This window comes from Euprymna scolopes, chromosome 46 (assembly GCF_053919585.1).
Source record: "Euprymna scolopes isolate OS-2025 chromosome 46, ASM5391958v1, whole genome shotgun sequence".
NCBI classification, from domain to species: domain Eukaryota; kingdom Metazoa; phylum Mollusca; class Cephalopoda; order Sepiida; family Sepiolidae; genus Euprymna; species Euprymna scolopes.
In genome coordinates, this window is record NC_136527.1 from 110,795,306 (window position 1) to 110,815,552 (window position 20,247).

A 20,247-nucleotide genomic window follows, 5' to 3' on the forward strand; every position below is an offset into this window, starting at 1 on the left:
CTAGTCATGAATCTATACAACGCCTGCCCGTGATGTCTTTTAACGTGGGGAAACTGATGCGCCTGCAGCCACCACACGGCCCCTTGGCAGAGGAGGGCCTGATTCCAATGACATGGAGAACCACGACGACTGGAGACTCTCTTCTGTTGCAGCCTTCTTCCGCCTTCAGTGCCGTTGTGTCATTATTGTCATCATCCGCCACATCAGCCGTTGAGGTCTTTTGGATCACTTCAACCTTACCGCCATGGGTGACCCTACCAGGAGCCTAGGCTCCGGACGGCATCGCTCTCAGGTTCATCGGAACACACAAGGTTCTCCACCACGACAAGATGGCGATCCAGGGAGAACAAACAAAGGCCAGGAGCGTGACGACAAACAAAAGTCGGTCACAAGCTTGGATGCGAGGCCCGGGAGATGACATCAAAGTCAAGTAAAATTCTAGGCCGCAAAATTTCTGATCAGCGAATTTGACCGACAATACGGGTGGAATATTTATATCTGGGCCAAATAAAAAGAGATATGAAAGCAGATGAGATACAGAGTCGAGACAGTGACACGAGAGGGTGCTAGCAACACATTCTTCTCCAACCCTGTCACACACGGCATGAGACTTGTCAATCTGTCATTGAAAACAGAAAGCTTATATTTACAAAAACAAACAAATTATTTGGCAAAATTTTTAGCTACGGATGACCAAAACTGTATAGAATTAACCTTTTTTTTCTATTTTTTTAAAAAATCTTTATTTGAACTTAATGGACTTTTTTTTATGAATGAACTGTTTTATTCTTTTTATCAAACGAAAATAGAACTTTTATAATGAAATATATTTTATGGATTATTTTCCAAACATCGAAATTTTAAAATCAAAGTTAATCTTATTTAAAAAAAAAAAAAGTTTTTCGTTTCGAGATATTTTTTTTTCCATTCATCACTTTGAAATTTTATTCAACAATAAAATGATAAAGCAATTTGCAATAAAAAAAATACAAAATTTATTTTTCGAAATGAGATTTTTGCGACAAGATTTTTTCTAACGTGTCTTAAGTTTTCGAAATTGATGGCAGTCTTCCAGTTAAGCCTGGCGAACTCGTTAATTTCAACATTTCGATATCGACGTTTACCTAACTTTTATAATAAAAGTTAGGTAAACGTTCATAAACATATTAATGGGGAAAAAACAGTTCATAAATATTAAAAAAAAAAAAAAAAAGTCCATTAAGTTCAAATAAAGACTGAATAAAACTTCTAAAAAAAAAAAAAAGAAGAAAAAAGGTTCATTCTATACAGTTTTGGTCATCCCTAGCTTAAAATGTCAGACGTCACTTCCGCCAAATGGCCTTGTAAACAAAGGAAGACGAAAAGTGAATTTTACTAATTATTTTTCTGCGTGCGTGTTTTTAATATCGCCAACGAGTGTAAAAGTCAAGAAATGACAAATTGGGTTTTTAAAACTTCAATAAAGACTTAGAACACATTTGATGACTCGTCCATCAGAGAGAAATATAACAATACAAAAGTAAAACTTTGTTTCTTCAATAACTTTATTTGAAAATTTTTTAAATTTTTAACTCATTTTCCCAAACTTACCGTGTTCAACAGAGAGTCGGGCGCCATTTTGAATTTTCCAATACATCGGTAAACACTGTATGTTTTTCGAGCTGAATAAACATGTTACAGTAAATAAAAACACTAAAAATGTATCCAGTTAGGTAAAACTTTGTTTTTTCAATAACTTTATTTGAAAAAGTTAAATTATGTATTTTTTTTTTAACTAATTTACTTCAATAAAAATAAAATCAAGTTTTAAGTCTAAAAATTATTGAATTTTAGATTCTCTCATTTTTTTTTCCTAGTATAACTCTTCCGAAAATGCAAAACCAAAAAACGTCCGGTTAGTTAAAGTGCATTTATGGCAAAAAAATAAAACAAAAACAAAAAAAAAAACCTTCCAATTAGCTCAAATGTATTTGTGCCCCCCCCCCAATCTTCCGATTAACTAATATGCATTTTTGCAAAAAAATAAAACCCTCCAGTTAGTTAAAATGCATTTGGGCAAAAAATTAAAAAAAACACACAAAAAAAATAAATCTTGATGCCTACTCCCATTTCAAAATCGGACAAGCATCGTGAAGGGTTTCACCCGGTTGTATTGGGGGTAACGTCTGAAACCTGTATGGATTTTCATAGTGGTCAGGATGGAATTGTCCCCACTTTGGTGCCTGGATGTCATTGTTGCGGAACCTCGAGATGGCTTTACCATAGAATGATCCGTTTGGCGGTACAGATTCGGCAGCTTCCTTCGGCAGTCTTGCTTCTCTACTGGTCGCCACAAAATGGTCGTGTTTATAGTTGCTTGGTTTACGGGTTCTTTCATAGCGGACGGCTTCGTAGTCAGCTGAAGAAACAAAGGTTGCAAACAGTTTTATTAGAATCATGTCATTTTGTCAGCAACTATTTTTACTCGTTCCTGACGATTTGTTTTTTTTTTATTTTGACTGAATTAAAATAAAAAGGATACAAAAAAATAGTTATGATGTACGTACTCGTCACGGAACGAATGTAAATGTTAGGGGGTAGAGGGTATTTTTATCTTTTGTGATTATGTCTGGTTTGTTACCAGCAGGGATACCTGGCGTTGAATAGACGTAGCACACTTTATGTAGAGTGATCTTTCAAACACAACTCTTTTCACAATTCAAAAAAAATTTACATGGAAAAAAGTTTGCCATCAATCATTACAACATACAAGCATGAAATCGATATGGATTATCTCCATCAGCAAAAACTAAAAAAAGTATCTAGAGATAAAACAATTATACTGACCCCTAATAAATAGTTTAGCCAAACACGCATGCGCAAAAAAGGTTCTTTCTTGAAATAGTTTGAATATAAAAACTTATTTTTTATTCGTATGAAGAGTATTGATCAACGGAGGCCCTAAAAAAATGTTTTAAAACCATTCGAGCCTACCTCCCTACCAAAACTTTTTTCTTTTATACTGACAAACACTCGGGCAACGCTGGGCACCCCTGCTACTCCATCTATATAAAAGGCAAAATGCGTCTGTGTGTTTGTATGTCTTGCAAAAAAACTTTCAACAGAGGCGACGAATTTTCACCAGATTGGTATCATTTTCAAGCACGACCCTTCGGACAACAAATATTGAAAAATCGGCTAACAACATTAATTCTTTCACCCTAAACTGGGCCTCTACAGGGAGGGGTAGCAAAAAATCGTTCCTCCATGATAATTTAGCCAAACACGCATGCGCAAAAAAAGGTTCTTTCTTGAAATAGTTTAAATATAAAAAAAAACTGACTCAATTTTGCTATAATTTTAAAAAATATTTGAACAGGGTTATTAAATTTGTTTATTCTTTATTTTACCCCCACTAGTCTAATATATAAAAGGCCGTGTGTGTGTGTGTTTGTATGTCTTCCAAAAACTTCCGAGAGATATATTTGAACATGACAAAATTGGTATCGTTTCAATGATCTATGTCACGGACAACAAATATCGAAAAAATTGGCCAAAAACATTCATTCTTCACCATCAAGTGGGCCGTTTTTAATACAAGGAGGGGTCACTTTTTTTGTTAACACTTGCACGTTCAAATCTCATATGAACGACATTGCATAAAAGATGTAATTTTTGAACGCCGGTGACATCACAGTCGCAGTGGGCGTATCGATAAAACCGTTTGCTTTTTTTTACCTCCTTTTATTCGTGCGTTATGGGGTCAAGCCTGCCTACTGCTCCTAATTTTTTTTTTTTACGCTTTTAAGCGGGTACTTGCTGCAATTTTTTTTTTTTTGCTCAATCAACCCCCTTACACACACCTCCACACACCTGGGCAAAGCCGGGCCACCAGGCTAGTCATTATATATATTAAAAAAAAAGCTACAATAATTCTTAACTATACTTAATAGCCATCAAAACTTGTATCCTGTCAATTGATTTGACAGCCAGTCTGACTTCCAGAAATGATTACATAAAAATAAATAAATAAAAAATAGATAGATGAATAAATAAATAATTAATAAATAAATGCAAAAAAATAAAAATAAATAAAAAATAAAAATAAATAAAAAAAGTAAATAAATGAAAATAAATAAAAAATAAATAAATAAAAATTAAATAAATAGATAAATAAATAAATAAAAAATAAACAAACAAAAAAATGAATAAATAAATAAATTGTTATAATATTTTTGAGCTATTAATGGGGTATGATCCCTGACATTGACAATCGGGAGATTCTGTTTATAACCGATGTTGCTAGGAACTGACAAATAAAATTAATTCACGTTCTATCAAAGTGTAGTATCTGTTCAGATGCTGCACTTCCATTTCTTGTTCTCTTTCGGTGGAGAAGCAGTCCTTTACGACTGAGACAATTTTTAATTTTTGTACCTTTTCTCCACATTAAAAAACGACCCTGATGGCTAACTCTGTCCCATGGAGAGGCATTGTAAATAGGTACTATCAACCAACCAGAATTGCTCCATAAAATTAAACCTTTTCTGTAGCAACTTCGCATATGTTTTCTTCGTGTCAACACGGGAAGAATCTTTTTGCTTTGTGGATTCCAACTCAAGAACTGTCTACTAAGAACCAGTCACCTCCAAGACTTGTGTAGAACAACTAACCATCGAAAACTGTTCTATCTACTAAGAACCAGTCACCTCCAAGACTTGTGTAGAACAACTAACCATCGGAAACTGTTCTATGTACTGAGAACCAGTCACCTCCAAGACTTGTGTAGAACAACTAACTATCGAAAACTGTTCTATCTACTGAGAACCAGTCACCTCCAAGATTTGTGTAGAACAACTAACCATCGGAAACTGTTCTATCTACTGAGAACCAGTCACCTCCAAGACTTGTGTAGAACAACTAACCATCGGAAACTGTTCTGTCTACTGAGAACCAGTCACCTCCAAGACTTGCGTAGAACAACTAACCATCGGAAACTGTTCTATGTACTGAGAACCAGTCACCTCCAAGACTTGTGTAGAACAACTAACAATCGGAAACTGTTCTATGTACTGAGAACCAGTCACCTCCAAGACTTGTGTAGAACAACTAACCATCAGAAACTGTTCTGTCTACTGAGAACCAGTCACCTCCAAGACTTGTGTAGAACATAAATAAAAAATGAATAAATAAACAATAAATAAATAAATAAATAATAAATAAACAAACAATAAAACAGACAAAAAAAAACTCGCCAAACTGTTGTAAACATTTCTTTTCACAATAAAAAAAAACCAAATGAAAAAAAGTTGGCCATTAATTATTACAACATACAAGCATAAAATCGATATGGGTTATCTCCCTTACAACCTCAGCAAAAAACTAAAAAGGTTTCTAGAAATAAAAACAATTATACTGACCCCTACGTATGTAGTTGAGGTGACGATTATACCAATCTGGGTGACAAGACGAACTGTCTTTAGCTAGCCAATCCGGCTGAACTGCTGACCATTTCCTCCAACCATGCTGAAACATTTATTAAAATTGTTTATTATTAAAATAATCTTCTCCAAAATCGATATAATTATCTATATATTAATAGAATAGCGTTTTTGTTATTTGTTTTCTGTGTCACGCTTACATCTGAGTGACTGTCGTTTAATTGTTATGGACTTCCATTTTTTTTTTTTTGCTTTCGTTTTAATAAGAACGTGAATTTATGAGGTGAATTTATTCGACACAATATGATTCAACTCAAAAAAATAAATAAAAACTAACATGAATTAAGATTAAAGTTAAGGTGTTATTGTGGACCCTCACCCCTTTTAAAAAAACCTTGTTAAACTTTGTGATATATTTACACTCTATGGGGATCAGACGCGAACGAACACCCCATGATTTTATTATACCATATTTCTTTAAACTGAAACATAATTATCAAAGTATACTTACGGAAATAGATATGAAAAGTCTTTGTTAAAGTTTGTGCCATATTTCTATGGAGTACAGGCACGAACGCATGCCCACAATTTTATTATACTATCCCTATTTAAGTTGAAGCATACTTATCAAAGTATTCTTATGTACATCTATATCAAAAACACTTGTAAACGGTTTTTTTTTTCATTTCCATACTTTGGGGGGCAGGCGCGAACGCAGACCCCACAATTTTTATGAACCACCGTTCTGCGAGATCAAACATACCCATTCCCGATCCTCGATACATCTTCTATCATTATATGTAATCAGTTTTTTTTTAAATAGTCAACCATATAGGAGCCTATTGGTGACCACACACACACACACACACACACACACACACGAACCAGTGTTATTTTTTTTATTATATGTTACTTTGGCGTTCTTTGAATTTAATGCCTGCAAAGGGAAAAATTTGCAACTTATTTTTGTAAATAAAATCTCTTCTTCGTTTTCAAACAAGACCTTTATATTTTATTCTTTACCCCCCCCTTTTATTCCATGCTCTTATTTTTTTTTCAGGGTAGTTACTTTCGCGTCAAATTTATCTGGAAACAAGATAAATTTCCGACACTCTAAACCTAAACAAGGGTTTAATCTCTATTGAGTTAACTTTAACCCTAACAAAAGCTTAATCTCTGTTGATTGACCCTTACCTTAACAATGGCTTAATCTCTATTAGGTTAACACTTACCTAAACAATGACTTCATTTCTGTTGGGTTAACCTTTATTCTAACAATGTCTAAATTGCTGTTAGACTGAGTGTCAAGAACAGATTTTATGCTTGAGAAAGGAGATGGAAGACTAATATGGTTAGTAAGTAAATATGAATAAAAACGGTTATTTACATTGCCGACATCAGGATAGCTGCAAAAATCTGGATTCCAATTATTGAGATTTGGTTGCCTGTTGTAAAAAAATAATCCATTATATCAATAATATAAAAAGAAAACGTATGACCACAAATAGTGACAAATAGTAATAGTAATCTAAAAATTGACCAATATTTTAATCAGATTATCATCGTGTAGCGAATTACAAGAATAGAGAATACCATTAGGAGATTTAGGCTTTATTCGACTAGAAGAACACACGGTACATAATCAAGATGGCGACTCGATATATCAAACAAAGGGAGACAATTTTCTAGAAAGGGGCAGACTACTCTCAAGTCATTATTATTTTACCACAATCACCGCAACATCGAAAAGAAACAAGATGTAATGCGATGTCATTAAAATTACTAAACAAATGAATTAGTGTCTTTACAGGTCTAATCGATTAGGGGGGTTTATGACTCGAGTGGAACAACGCAGGATTTGTGGGTTAGTTGATCATTGTCTCAAGGCGGTAGACGTCCGGGCTAGGTTGATGTAGGTAAATGTATTTATTTGCTCCCCCACCGAGCAAATTGGACACAAGGCCGATTTTTAATGTGAGGAGTGAAGGGGAAATGGGGACCAACTCCCCGGGGAGTAGGGGAGCTGGATAGTGACAAACAACCAAACAAAAAAATAAATAAATAAATAAAAAAAATAAACAAATAAAACGATTTTAGAAACAACGATTAAAAAAAATAAATTTGGAGCTTATGCACTTTTGTCACCGCGCTAATTTTTGAAAATGTTTTTTTTTTTCAGATTAAATCCAAGTTTAATATATGTAGATAAAAATGTGTGACGTCACTTCCGTCAAATGGCTTCGTAAACAAAGGAAGGCCAATCTACACGATTACCCAAAAGTGCATAAGTACCATGAATTTAAACTTACCATTCTGTTGGCATCCGTGCTGGTATAGCGAAATCTTTTCTTGTAGACATAACGATGTTTTCCAAAGTTCTCAAGCCAAAAACTGCGCTGTTTTCACAACTAGGGAAAAAAGCTTCAAGTTAAAGAAGGATAACCTATTTCAAAATATCCTCAGGATGTCAATTAGTACAAAGTTTCATTTTTAATGTATGAGTTTTTATTAAACTCCCAGGATATATATGTAAATACTATCGATGAAATAAAATCAATGATTTTCAATGTGTTTTTTTGTTTTTTTACATGGAGGTCACCACTTATCAAGGCCTAGAAGCCACTCGGGGATAAGGGTTATTGCGTATACAGTAATCAATGGGATATTATAATAGTAATCGTTAGTAATGGAGATTTGATAAAGTGCCTGACTTGAGAAGGCGGTTCATCAGGAATTTGTTTATGTTGGACTTGAAGACATCCAAGTTGTAGTCAGGTGGGAAACACGCAACCGGAACAGAGTTCCACAGGCGTGCACTTCTAGGAAAGAAGCTTTGTTCATGGAATGTACGTTTTGATTTAGGCACAGATAAAGAGTGGGGAAAATTAATGACAGTGGTTTCAGCTAGACGGGTGTTTTTCGTGAAAGATTATGTAAAACAGAGCTTTCGTGTAAATTATAAAATTCATGGCACAAGCAAAATAAACTTGAAATATTATAATCAAATTCCAAAACTAAAAGCTGGACTTATATTACAATCCACAGAGGTACGAAAAAGTGGCCAAAAAATGAGATATTATACTTTCGTATATTAATTTATGTGATTAAATGAAGTACTCACACACACATCTGTAGAAATATATTTTCTTATAATAAGTGCATCTAAAACCAAGCTCCTATCTTTACATCATCACCGCTGTGAACCTCATCTGGCATCAATTGAAATGAATTTGGAGAGGCTCCATGTTTTGACAAGCTTCTGGGCTTGACCTTTACTCTTGATCTGAAATGGAACTTATGCATCAAATCCATTGCGAAAGCTACTGGAAAAATGGTTGGATCCTTCTACCGCTCCAGTAGATATCTCACTCCTGATGCAATTCTCTACCTAGATAAAAGCCAGGTATAGCCAATGATGGAGCACCGTTGCCACAATTGGGAAGGAGTTGCTAGAAGCAGCTTATCCTGCCTTGACAGAGTTCAAAATAGACTTCGTAGCTTGGTGAGGCATGCTGTTTTCTCTTCCTTGCAACCTCTTTCCCACAGAAGAGACGTTGCGAGCCTGTCTCTGCTTTATCGTTATTTTTATGGCAAGTACTCGTCTGAGCTTCAATCTATGGTCCCCCATCCTCAAACTTTCACGAAAAACACTCGTCTAGCCAAAACCACTATCAATAATTCCCCACATTTATCTGCGCCTAAACCTGGACGTAGATTCTATGAAAAAAGTTTCTTTCTTGGAAGTGCACGCCTGTGGAACTCTCTTTCCAGCTGATTATAATCTGATTGTTTTCGGTCAAGTCCAATGTAAACAAGTTCTTGATTAACCGCCCCCCCCTAAGTAATCCAATTTACAAAATTTCCATTACTTATGTTTACTACGCTATAATCACATTGACTAACGTATACCCATTAACATTTATCCCTGAGTGGCCTGTAGGCCGTGATAAGTGGTGACGCCTTTGTAGAAAAAAAAACCCAAACAAATACTTTTTTCAATATTTTAATTTTAACACATCTTGTGCTATTCTGAAATTATGTGAGTGTGTATTATATATCGAAATTAAATATATATATATATTAGTGTAAAATTTTGTTGAAATAAACAAAGGTTATAAAAAAGGAAACGTGAGTCTTTGAATTTTTACCAAAATTTTGCACCTATTAAATAGATACATTAAGCTTAACTCAAAATTAACGGGGACTGGTTTTAAAATAACAATCTAGACCCGTTAAACGAAAACGGTATACATTGAAAGTAACCATATTTCAAAAACAAACTTTAATATATATATATATATATATATATAACTTACCTTTTCAGAAAACAAGTTTGTTTTTGTCGGTGTTACCTCGTTTCGTCTTTTTTAAAAACGTTTTATTCTTATTAATATTAATGTTATTTATTTATAATTATTTTATCAAGGTGAATGAAAAGGTTACCGGCGTGGGAATTAAAATAAATAATGATTACAAAAAAAAAAACCCAGCAAATCTTTAAAAGTATATAAAAAACAAACAAACAAACAAACAACAACCAAAAAAAAAAAAAAAACGATTTGTTTGTGACGTCACTGTTACCTTGACAACCGCGTAAACATCACGTGACTTTTCGCTTTCTTTCAACGATTTCTCTTTTCTGGATTTTTTTTTTTTGTGCGTGTCAAGAAAAAAACAAAACAAAAAAGAATTTTCGTTATAAAATATTTATTTCATAAAACGTAGGTAAGAACACCCTTTTCTCTCTTTTTTTTATCGGTACTTGTATATAGATTAGTGACGTTTTAAACCAACGCATTTCAGGTGAAACCATTCTTACATATTTACATGCCCAGTCGAAATTAGTATAAATTCGAAAAATTACGAAAAATAAATGAGCTAGATGTATTTTCAACAAAACAAAATATTGTACTTGTACAGTTTAACCGAGACATTAAAAAATGAAAATATCGAAAATAAAACGTTATATTGTACGTATCCGTTTTGGACTGAAGATCTCCGAAGTAAAAAAAAAATTCCCTTAATTTTATCAAGTAGTTTTTTTTGCGCACGACCGTTTTTTTTTGGGGGGTGTTTGCTCAATTGTAAGGGTATTCGCCTAGCATGCAAAAGGCACAGGTTTCAAATCCCGAGGTCGTCTGTATCTAACTGATTAGCCCAAATGAGGGCGAAACACGAGTCTTGCACTTCCGGTTTGTTGGCTTTCTTGGCTCTTGTGAGCTGCGACATTGTCTCTCTGTGGAAATAATTATATAATCTCTCACATTCCGAAGATTTTATACATATTTCTGTAGAAATATATTTCTTATTATATATCAATCCTTATATACGAAGCTCAATGTGATTACAGAGCAATATATAGAATAAATGACAAAAACTTATATTCCAAAATTCATGATGTTGACCATCTTATAATTTATTCCTTTAAATCAGTTGACTTATACAATTCTTGACAGTATGTTTCGTAGTGCAAAATCAATAACTTAATAATTACTTGGTCTTTTTATAAGCTCTATCTCCTATTTGGTTTTATCGAGCTTTTACATCTGGTTGAGATTACTTTATAAATATTAATTGTTGGGTTTGTATTACTGTACACATAGATTCGAAAAAGTTGTCAAAAAACAAATATATAACAAATAAATGTTATCAAAAGCAAGATAAGTTACTTTTCTACAAAACTGGATGTATTTTTCGTGTTTTTATTCAATGTAACATATTTATTCAGCTCGAAAAACATACAGTGTTTACCGATGTATTGGAAAATTCAAGATGGCGTCTCACACCCTCTTTAACACCGTAAGTTTGGGAAAAGGTGTTATAAATAAAAAGCTATACAAAATACTATTAAAAACCCACCGAATATATGTCAACCTATGTCACGGTAACATATATTGAGCGAGTTTTTAACAGTATTTTATCTGGTTTTTTATTTATAACACTTTTCCCCAAACTTACCGTGTTAAAGAGAGAATCAGACGCCATCTTGAATGTTCCAATACATCGGTTAACACTGTATGGTTTTCGAGCTGAATAAACATGTTACATGTAATTTAATTGTCATTTTATTTTTATATATATATATATATATATATATATATATATATATATATGTGTGTGTGTGTGTGTGTATGAGCACTTTCATTTGATATTACAGATGTGTTTTTATTTTTTATTTGCAGAAAAGCAACTGAGAAAACATGTCTGATACCCTGTTCCATTTGAGTTCACAGAGCCGTTACCCGTACTGGATAAATATGCCACCCAGGGTACCTCATTATCCAAACATGGAAGATATGCTAAGGTAAATAATGCAGTTATTATTTTTTTAATGGAAAAGTAAAAATTGCTGAATAATAGAAATTAAACGAACAAAGATTATCCTAAGGACGAAGAATTGGCTACACTGGCAAAGTCACGTAGAAGGGGCACCCTTAATGGGGAGTTGGGTGGCAAGATATTTGTTCACATAACATGCCTCCTATTTTTATTCCACTCTAATAGATCAGAAGCGGTTTAAAAATTGCATTGTTATGATGACTGAACTTATGCATTTATGACCTGAAAGTTTCATTTCTCTGTTGCAGATATTGACAGTGTGAGACTCTAAGAAAGCAACTTCTGTCATGGATGTGTGTCAACTTTTTGTGTTAAAGATAATAGGAGGCTTTACTCTTTTAATAACCCTCATATGACAAATCATACTCCAGACACTCATGCAGAGCCATCGTTCATTGCTGGCAAAAGTGCATTGAGAATGGTGTTGATCATGTAGAAAAATTAATTTCGGAACACAAAAGTTTGCTTTGACGTTTCTGAATTTTTTTAGATGAGGATTGGTTATTCATATTATTTGGATTCATCGGACTACTGTTCTCATCTTGAGTGTCATTTTCACAACGTTTCGGTCGATGTAACCTTCGACCTTCTTCAGGTGTATCTTGTCAAACTTGGGAATGTTTCTGTCAAACTCGGAAAGTTGGACGGAATTTCAAACAGAACCCTTTATTTACTTCATGGGGGTAACGTGCTCTTGTTCCGTCAGCCATGACTGGATAGAGGTCCTAAGTAATTCGCAATTGTATTTTTCGGTCACCCACACCGAGGATTGAACCTTCAACCTTCCGGAGAAGGTCACTTTTACAATTGATTTTTCCCAAGTACTCTAATCACTATGCCACGGGTCCATGCATAAAGTAAATAAAGGGTTCCGCTCGAAATTCCGTCCAAATTCCCGAAACAGAAGCATTCCTGAGTTCAAAAAGATACATCTGAAGAAGGCCAAAGGTTATATCGACCGAAATGTTGTGAAAATCACACTCAAGATGAGAACAGTGGATCCGATGAATCCAAATAATACATATAACCAATCCTCATCTCAAAAATTCAGAAACGTCAAAGCAAACTTTTTCGGTTCCAAAATTAATTTTTCTACATAGTCAACACCATTCTCAATGCGTTTTTGTCAGCATGAATGATGGCTGTGCATGAGTGTCTGGAGCGTGCTTTGTCATACTAGGGTAATTCCAAAAGTAAAGCCTCCCATGTGTTTTTATTTAAGAAGGTCGAAGGTTACATCAACCGAAACGTTGTGAAAATCACATTCAAGATGAGAACAGTAGATAAGATGAATCCAAATAATACGAAAACGTTGCTTATTATGATGATACTCCTCCCGTCTTGGTAGTTCTTTAACTTCAATAAAAAAATAGGAGGCTTTACTTTAAGAATGACCCTTGTATTTAGAATCGGTACAACAATATCAAATAGTTTTCTCGCTTGTGAAATCAACTTTTTGAAAAATAATAAAATATATATATAGACTGCTTTATCGTGTTGCATCTTATTTTTAGGACCCACCCGATCGGAAGGTTTACAGTTCGGCCCAGGAAAAATTCCCATCAGGTGAGATGATTTACTGTTTTGCATGAAATAAGCCGTAATCGACATTACCTTTACCAGTGACAATATTGTTATTAGTATTTTTTTTATTTTTTTTTTTTGAGAGTCATCACATATCAAGCCCCGAAGGCCACTCGAGGATAAGAGTTAATGAATGTAAGGTGGTAGTTTAGTAATGATTAATGGAGTAAATTGGGTAGAAGTTGATTATTTATGGGGACGGCTCAACAAGAATTTGTTTACATTGGACTTGAAGGCCACCATGTTTTATTCAATCAGGAAACAGGCCAGCAGAAAATTTTCATGATAATTAAATCCTATAGGGCTTCTGGACTCGACATAATCAGATCAAGAGAAAAAAGTAAGTTGTCTTCGATGGCCGTACATCTAAACAACATGGTATTAATGCGGGTGTGCCTCAGGGGTCGATCCTTGGAGTTTTATCAGGTTGACAAGAAAGTTCCTGCAGTTTTTAACTTTTAAATGCAGATGAACATATCGGTTCAAATATAAAATTTTATTGATCGAAATAAGCACGATCAGAATCAACAGACTTTTGCCAACGCAAAACAAGTGTATTTATGCCAGTAACGTAAAAATCTTGCGTTCTGGTGGCGATGAAGTCGCTGAAGGCGTTTTTGATATCGCTTGGGTTTTTGAAGCATTTCTCATGCAGAAAGTTGTCGAGATGCTTGAAAAAGTGGTAGTCGGTAGGGGAGAGATCTAGAGAGTATGGTGGATGAGGTAGAGTTTTGCAGTTGAATTCATTAAACTTCTGCAGGGTCAGTTTAGCAACGTGTGCTCGGGCATTGTCATGGAGGAGAATTGGGCCTTTTCAGTTGACTAATGCTGGGTGTTGTTGTTGAAGTTTCTGATGCATTTCATCCATTTGTTGAGAGTACTTCACCGCCATAATGATTTCACCTGCATTCAAAGAACTGTAATGGATGAGACCGGTCGTGGCAGACCATCAAACAGTCAGCAAGATCTTCTTTTGGTGCAACTCTGGCTTCAAGAAGTGTCGTGGAGCTTCATTGGCATCTAACCACTGAGGTGAGCAGCTCCGGATGTCATAAAGAAATCACTTTTCATCACAAGTCACAACCCGGTCGAGAAACGAGTTGTTCTTGTTGTGTAAAAGCAGAGAAGCTGACACTTCCTAACTGCGTCTCTTTTGGCTGTGAGGTACCCATTTATCAAGTTTTTGTGTTTTTCCAATCTGTCTCAAGTGCTTGGAAATTGTTGTATGCGTTACGTCTAATTCAGAAGCAATTTCTCGAACAGTTGTGTGTGGATTGGCTTTGACTAAGGCTTTTAATTGATCGTTGTCAGCATCCGATGGCCGACCACTACACTCATCATCTTTAAGACTCCCGTCACTGCAATGACATTTCTTAAACCACCATTGTGCTGTGTGTTCAATAGTGGTTCCTCGGTCAAACACTTCCTTAATATTGTGAGCTGTTTCAGCAGCTTTTTGGCCTGCCTTGCATTGAAATAAGTAAATTGTGTGAATTTGCTTTTTCCCCATCTTGCATTCAACGTACTGAAAAGAAAACATAATTGTTTTTTTTGTTTTTTTTATTACACTTTCACCCCAAACAAGGCACGTTGCCACTTTGATGTAGGGGGCTACTATCAGAGACATAAGCTACAGGAGTACTATGTAGGGAGTTGGGCAGCAAGATGTCGGTTCATGTTACACTTGAACTTCTGCATGTCAGTACAGTTAGGGAAGCAGGAACCCGGAAGGGGATTCCAAAGTCTAGCGGTTCTGGGGAAGAAACTACTGGAGTAGAAGGCTCTTTTACATCTAGGGATCTCTACTGTGAAGGGGTGGGATTTAGCTGTTTGTCGGGGGTATTTACGTAGAGGGGGTACCAGTGCTTGCAGTTCGTCACAGCATTCACCATTAAAATTCTTGTAGAACAGGCAGAGGGATGCAACATTTCGTCGATGGGACAGAGGCTGAAGCTTAGATGACAGTTCAGGACCTATCAGATTGGCGACTCTTTTGAACCTTGTCTAGGAGCGAGAGACTAGTAGCAGATGCACCAGCCCAAATATGACAACAATACTCCATACATGGGCGAATGGTGGCCTTATAGAGGTACAGGATACTTTTGGGCGTTGGTAGCTTTCTAGCAGGGTAGAGAGAACCTACCTTCTTCGCAGCAGTCCTGCCAATGCTCTCAATGTAATTTTTCCAACTCATATTTCCTGTAAACGTTAGGCCGAGGAGTTTAAAAGATGTACTTTCAGATAAAGAATCATTGGCCATTGCTATTGGTGGTAGAAAAGGTTTCTTGTAATTATTGAAGGAAACAAGATACTACGGCATTTATTCGGTGATTTATTTATTTTTTTTATTTTACCCCAAACAAGGAACAGTGCCACTTTGATGTAGGGTCCTACTATTCGGGACATAAGTTGCAGGGATATTATGTAGCGAGCTGTCAGATTTGTCAGGGGTATTTACGTCAAAGAGGTGCAAGGGCTTGTAGTTTAAAAGATGTACTTACAGATAAAGAGTCTTTGGCCATTGCTATGTGTGGTAGAGAAGGGTTCTTGGAGTTATTGAAGGAAACAAGTTTAGTCTTGGCAGCATTGAATGTGAGCATCCATTTTTGTCCCGATTCCACCACAGATTGAAAGTCTTCCTCTAGTGTTTCTGCAATCTATCCTCTCTTCCTTGAGGCATTCATGAATTCATTATTGCACCTAGGCTAGTCTATAATAATCAATAGATGATTAATTCTATAATAATACATCCGCATAAATTAAAATATCATATTACATGACCGGGCAATGCCGGGCTGCCAGCTAGTCACTCATTAAAGCTTCCTTCATTTTCATTTTCTGTTTCAGAACTGGGTTAACAAACTTTACGACGTTGGTCATGGCGTACCTCAAAGAGACAAGCTCCCAAAGCCGGCTGATTCTCATCAAGTCGGCTGGTTCCGTTGGCAGTTCCAGCCCGGGACTTCAGCTGTACCAGTGTGGACAAGGGCTGGCAAGGACTGGCCTGGGAATAAAAACTTCCAAACAGCTGGTAAATCCATGACAGAACTGATGCGACACAGGGCGAACTATCGTGTGCATGATCAACCTCCGAGTTTTTATTCTCGATCAAATTATATGACGTCGACATATCGTCAACCGATATTATCCGTTTCAGGTCCCTTACAAAGAGACAAATGTTATGGTCTCACCCATCAGCATAAAAGACACGGTTTCATGACGTATGAGGATTATTATTAAACTAGCTGACTCGTATCCTGGCGTTGCCAAGGAATGTAGATTAACTCAAGAAATTCTATGCCTAACCTTGCACAATTTGTCATAACATTAAAGGATTATTATTAAACTAGCTGACCCCTATCCTGGTGTTGCCCAGTAATGTAGAGTAACTCAAGAAATATCTTAACAGAAATAAAATTCGATACTTTAACAATTGCACGTAACAACTAAAATTGCTAGAAGCCATACTTATCAAACGTTACAGCCCCTTTTAACCGGATCACATTTAACACAGGGACAAATATACTAACAATACATAATAACTAACAAGAAACTAAATAAATCTATATATAAAAAAACGAAAATGTGTGTATGTTTGAATGTCTGCTAAACACTTTCGACAGACGCGATGAAAATTCATACACACGAAGCCCAAACAAGAAGGGACGTAGATATAGGTAGATGAGAATCCTATAGACCAAGGCATCTCAGATTTTATTCAATTGAAAATTTCTAAGTCCAAACAAGAGGGGACGTAGATATAGGTAGATGAGAATCCTATAGACCAAGTCATCTCAACGTGTATTCAATTGAAAATTTCTAAGTCCAAACCAGAGGGGACGTAGATATAGGTAGATGAGAATCCTATAGACCAAGGCATCCCAGCATGTATTCAATTGAAAATTTCTAAGTCCAAACAAGAGGGGACGTAGATATAGGTAGATGAGAATCCTATAGACCAAGGCATCCCAGCATGTATTCAATTGAAAATTTCTAAGTCCAAACAAGAGGGGACGTAGATATAGGTAGATGAGAATCCTATAGACCAAGGCATCCCAGCATGTATTCAATTGAAAATTTCTAAGTCCAAACAAGAGGGGACGTAGATATAGGTAGATGAGAATCCTATAGACCAAGGCATCCCAGCATGTATTCAATTGAAAATTTCTAAGTCCAAACAAGAGGGGACGTAGATATGGGTAGATGAGAATCCTATAGACCAAGGCATCCCAGCATGTATTGAATTGAAAATTTCTAAGTCCAAACAAGAGGGGACGTAGATATAGGTAGATGAGAATCCTATAGACCAAGGCATCCCAGCATGTATTCAATTGAAAATTTCTAAGTCCAAACAAGAGGGGACGTAGATATAGGTAGATGAGAATCCTATAGACCAAGGCATCCCAGCATGTATTGAATTGAAAATTTCTAAGTCCAAACAAGAGGGGACGTAGATATAGGTAGATGAGAATCCTATAGACCAAGGCATCCCAGCATGTATTGAATTGAAAATTTCTAAGTCCAAACAAGAGGGGACGTAGATATGGGTAGATGAGAATCCTATAGACCAAGGCATCCCAGCATGTATTGAATTGAAAATTTCTAAGTCCAAACAAGAGGGGACGTAGATATAGGTAGATGAGAATCCTATAGACCAAGGCATCCCAGCATGTATTCAATTGAAAATTTCTAAGTCCAAACAAGAGGGGACGTAGATATAGGTAGATGAGAATCCTATAGACCAAGGCATCCCAGCATGTATTCAATTGAAAATTTCTAAGTCCAAACAAGAGGGGACGTAGATATAGGTAGATGAGAATCCTATAGACCAAGGCATCCCAGCATGTATTCAATTGAAAATTTCTAAGTCCAAACAAGAGGGGACGTAGATATGGGTAGATGAGAATCCTATAGACCAAGGCATCCCAGCATGTATTGAATTGAAAATTTCTAAGTCCAAACAAGAGGGGACGTAGATATAGGTAGATGAGAATCCTATAGACCAAGGCATCCCAGCATGTATTCAATTGAAAATTTCTAAGTCCAAACAAGAGGGGACGTAGATATAGGTAGATGAGAATCCTATAGACCAAGGCATCCCAGCATGTATTCAATTGAAAATTTCTAAGTCCAAACAAGAGGGGACGTAGATATGGGTAGATGAGAATCCTATAGACCAAGGCATCCCAGCATGTATTGAATTGAAAATTTCTAAGTCCAAACAAGAGGGGACGTAGATATAGGTAGATGAGAATCCTATAGACCAAGTCATCTCAACGTGTATTCAATTGAAAATTTCTAAGTCCAAACCAGAGGGGACGTAGATATAGGTAGATGAGAATCCTATAGACCAAGGCATCCCAGCATGTATTCAATTGAAAATTTCTAAGTCCAAACAAGAGGGGACGTAGATATAGGTAGATGAGAATCTAATAGACCAAGGCATCCCAGCATGTATTCAATTGAAAATTTCTAAGTCCAAACAAGAGGGGACGTAGATATGGGTAGATGAGAATCCTATAGACCAAGGCATCCCAGCATGTATTGAATTGAAAATTTCTAAGTCCAAACAAGAGGGGACGTAGATATAGGTAGATGAGAATCCTATAGACCAAGGCATCCCAGCATGTATTGAATTGAAAATTTCTAAGTCCAAACAAGAGGGGACGTAGATATAGGTAGATGAGAATCCTATAGACCAAGTCATCTCAACGTGTATTCAATTGAAAATTTCTAAGTCCAAACCAGAGGGGACGTAGATATAGGTAGATGAGAATCCTATAGACCAAGGCATCCCAGCATGTATTCAATTGAAAATTTCTAAGTCCAAACAAGAGGGGACGTAGATATGGGTAGATGAGAATCCTATAGACCAAGGCATCCCAGCATGTATTCAATTGAAAATTTCTAAGTCCAAACAAAAGGGGACGTAGATATAGGTAGATGAGAATCCTATAGACCAAGGCATCCCAGCATGTATTCAATTGAAAATTTCTAAGTCCAAACAAGAGGGGACGTAGATATAGGTAGATGAGAATCCTATAGACCAAGGCATCCCAGCATGTATTGAATTGAAAATTTCTAAGTCCAAACAAAAGGGGACGTAGATATAGGTAGATGAGAATCCTATAGACCAAGGCACCTCAGCATGTATTCAATTGAAAATTTCTAAGTCCAAACAAGAGGGGACGTAGATATTGGTAGATGAGAATCCTATAGACCAAGGCATCCCAGCATGTATTCAATTGAAAATTTCTAAGTCCAAACAAGAGGGGACGTAGATATTGGTAGATGAGAATCCTATAGACCAAGGCATCCCAGCATGTATTCAATTGAAAATTTCTAAGTCCAAACAAAAGGGGACGTAGATATAGGTAGATGAGAATCCTATAGACCAAGGCATCCCAGCATGTATTGAATTGAAAATTTCTAAGTCCAAACAAAAGGGGACGTAGATATAGGTAGATGAGAATCCTATAGACCAAGGCACCTCAGCATGTATTCAATTGAAAATTTCTAAGTCCAAACAAGAGGGGACGTAGATATAGGTAGATGAGAATCCTATAGACCAAGGCATCCCAGCATGTATTCAATTGAAAATTTCTAAGTCCAAACAAGAGGGGACGTAGATATTGGTAGATGAGAATCCTATAGACCAAGGCATCCCAGCATGTATTCAATTGAAAATTTCTAAGTCCAAACAAAAGGGGACGTAGATATAGGTAGATGAGAATCCTATAGACCAAGGCATCCCAGCATGTATTGAATTGAAAATTTCTAAGTCCAAACAAAAGGGGACGTAGATATAGGTAGATGAGAATCCTATAGACCAAGGCACCTCAGCATGTATTCAATTGAAAATTTCTAAGTCCAAACAAGAGGGGACGTAGATATAGGTAGATGA

General features: G+C 36.0%; 2 protein-coding genes across 3 annotated transcripts; one reads left to right on the forward strand and one right to left on the reverse strand.

The window, feature by feature from the left end:
* Positions 1–1,703: 1,703 nt before the first annotated feature.
* On the reverse strand, positions 1,704–9,929 carry LOC145271239 (uncharacterized). Its single transcript, XM_080126795.1, has 5 exons — positions 9,737–9,929; positions 7,730–7,828; positions 6,808–6,865; positions 5,400–5,505; positions 1,704–2,398 (listed from the first exon to the last, which is right to left on the reverse strand). Exons 2-5 carry the CDS (start codon positions 7,777–7,779, stop codon positions 2,100–2,102), a joined length of 513 nt encoding a protein of 170 aa, XP_079982921.1. The 5' UTR covers positions 7,780–7,828; positions 9,737–9,929; the 3' UTR covers positions 1,704–2,099.
* A 66-nt stretch (positions 9,930–9,995) lies between these two features.
* On the forward strand, positions 9,996–16,922 carry LOC145271238 (uncharacterized). 2 transcript variants are annotated; one of them, XM_080126793.1, is made up of 4 exons: positions 9,996–10,145; positions 11,603–11,724; positions 13,274–13,325; positions 16,191–16,922. In XM_080126793.1, exons 2-4 carry the CDS (start codon positions 11,621–11,623, stop codon positions 16,581–16,583), a joined length of 549 nt encoding a protein of 182 aa, XP_079982919.1. In that variant the 5' UTR covers positions 9,996–10,145; positions 11,603–11,620; the 3' UTR covers positions 16,584–16,922. The 2 variants fall into 2 exon arrangements, with proteins under 2 accessions (XP_079982919.1, XP_079982920.1); XM_080126794.1 differs by having other exon boundaries at positions 9,996–10,141.
* Positions 16,923–20,247: the final 3,325 nt, after the last annotated feature.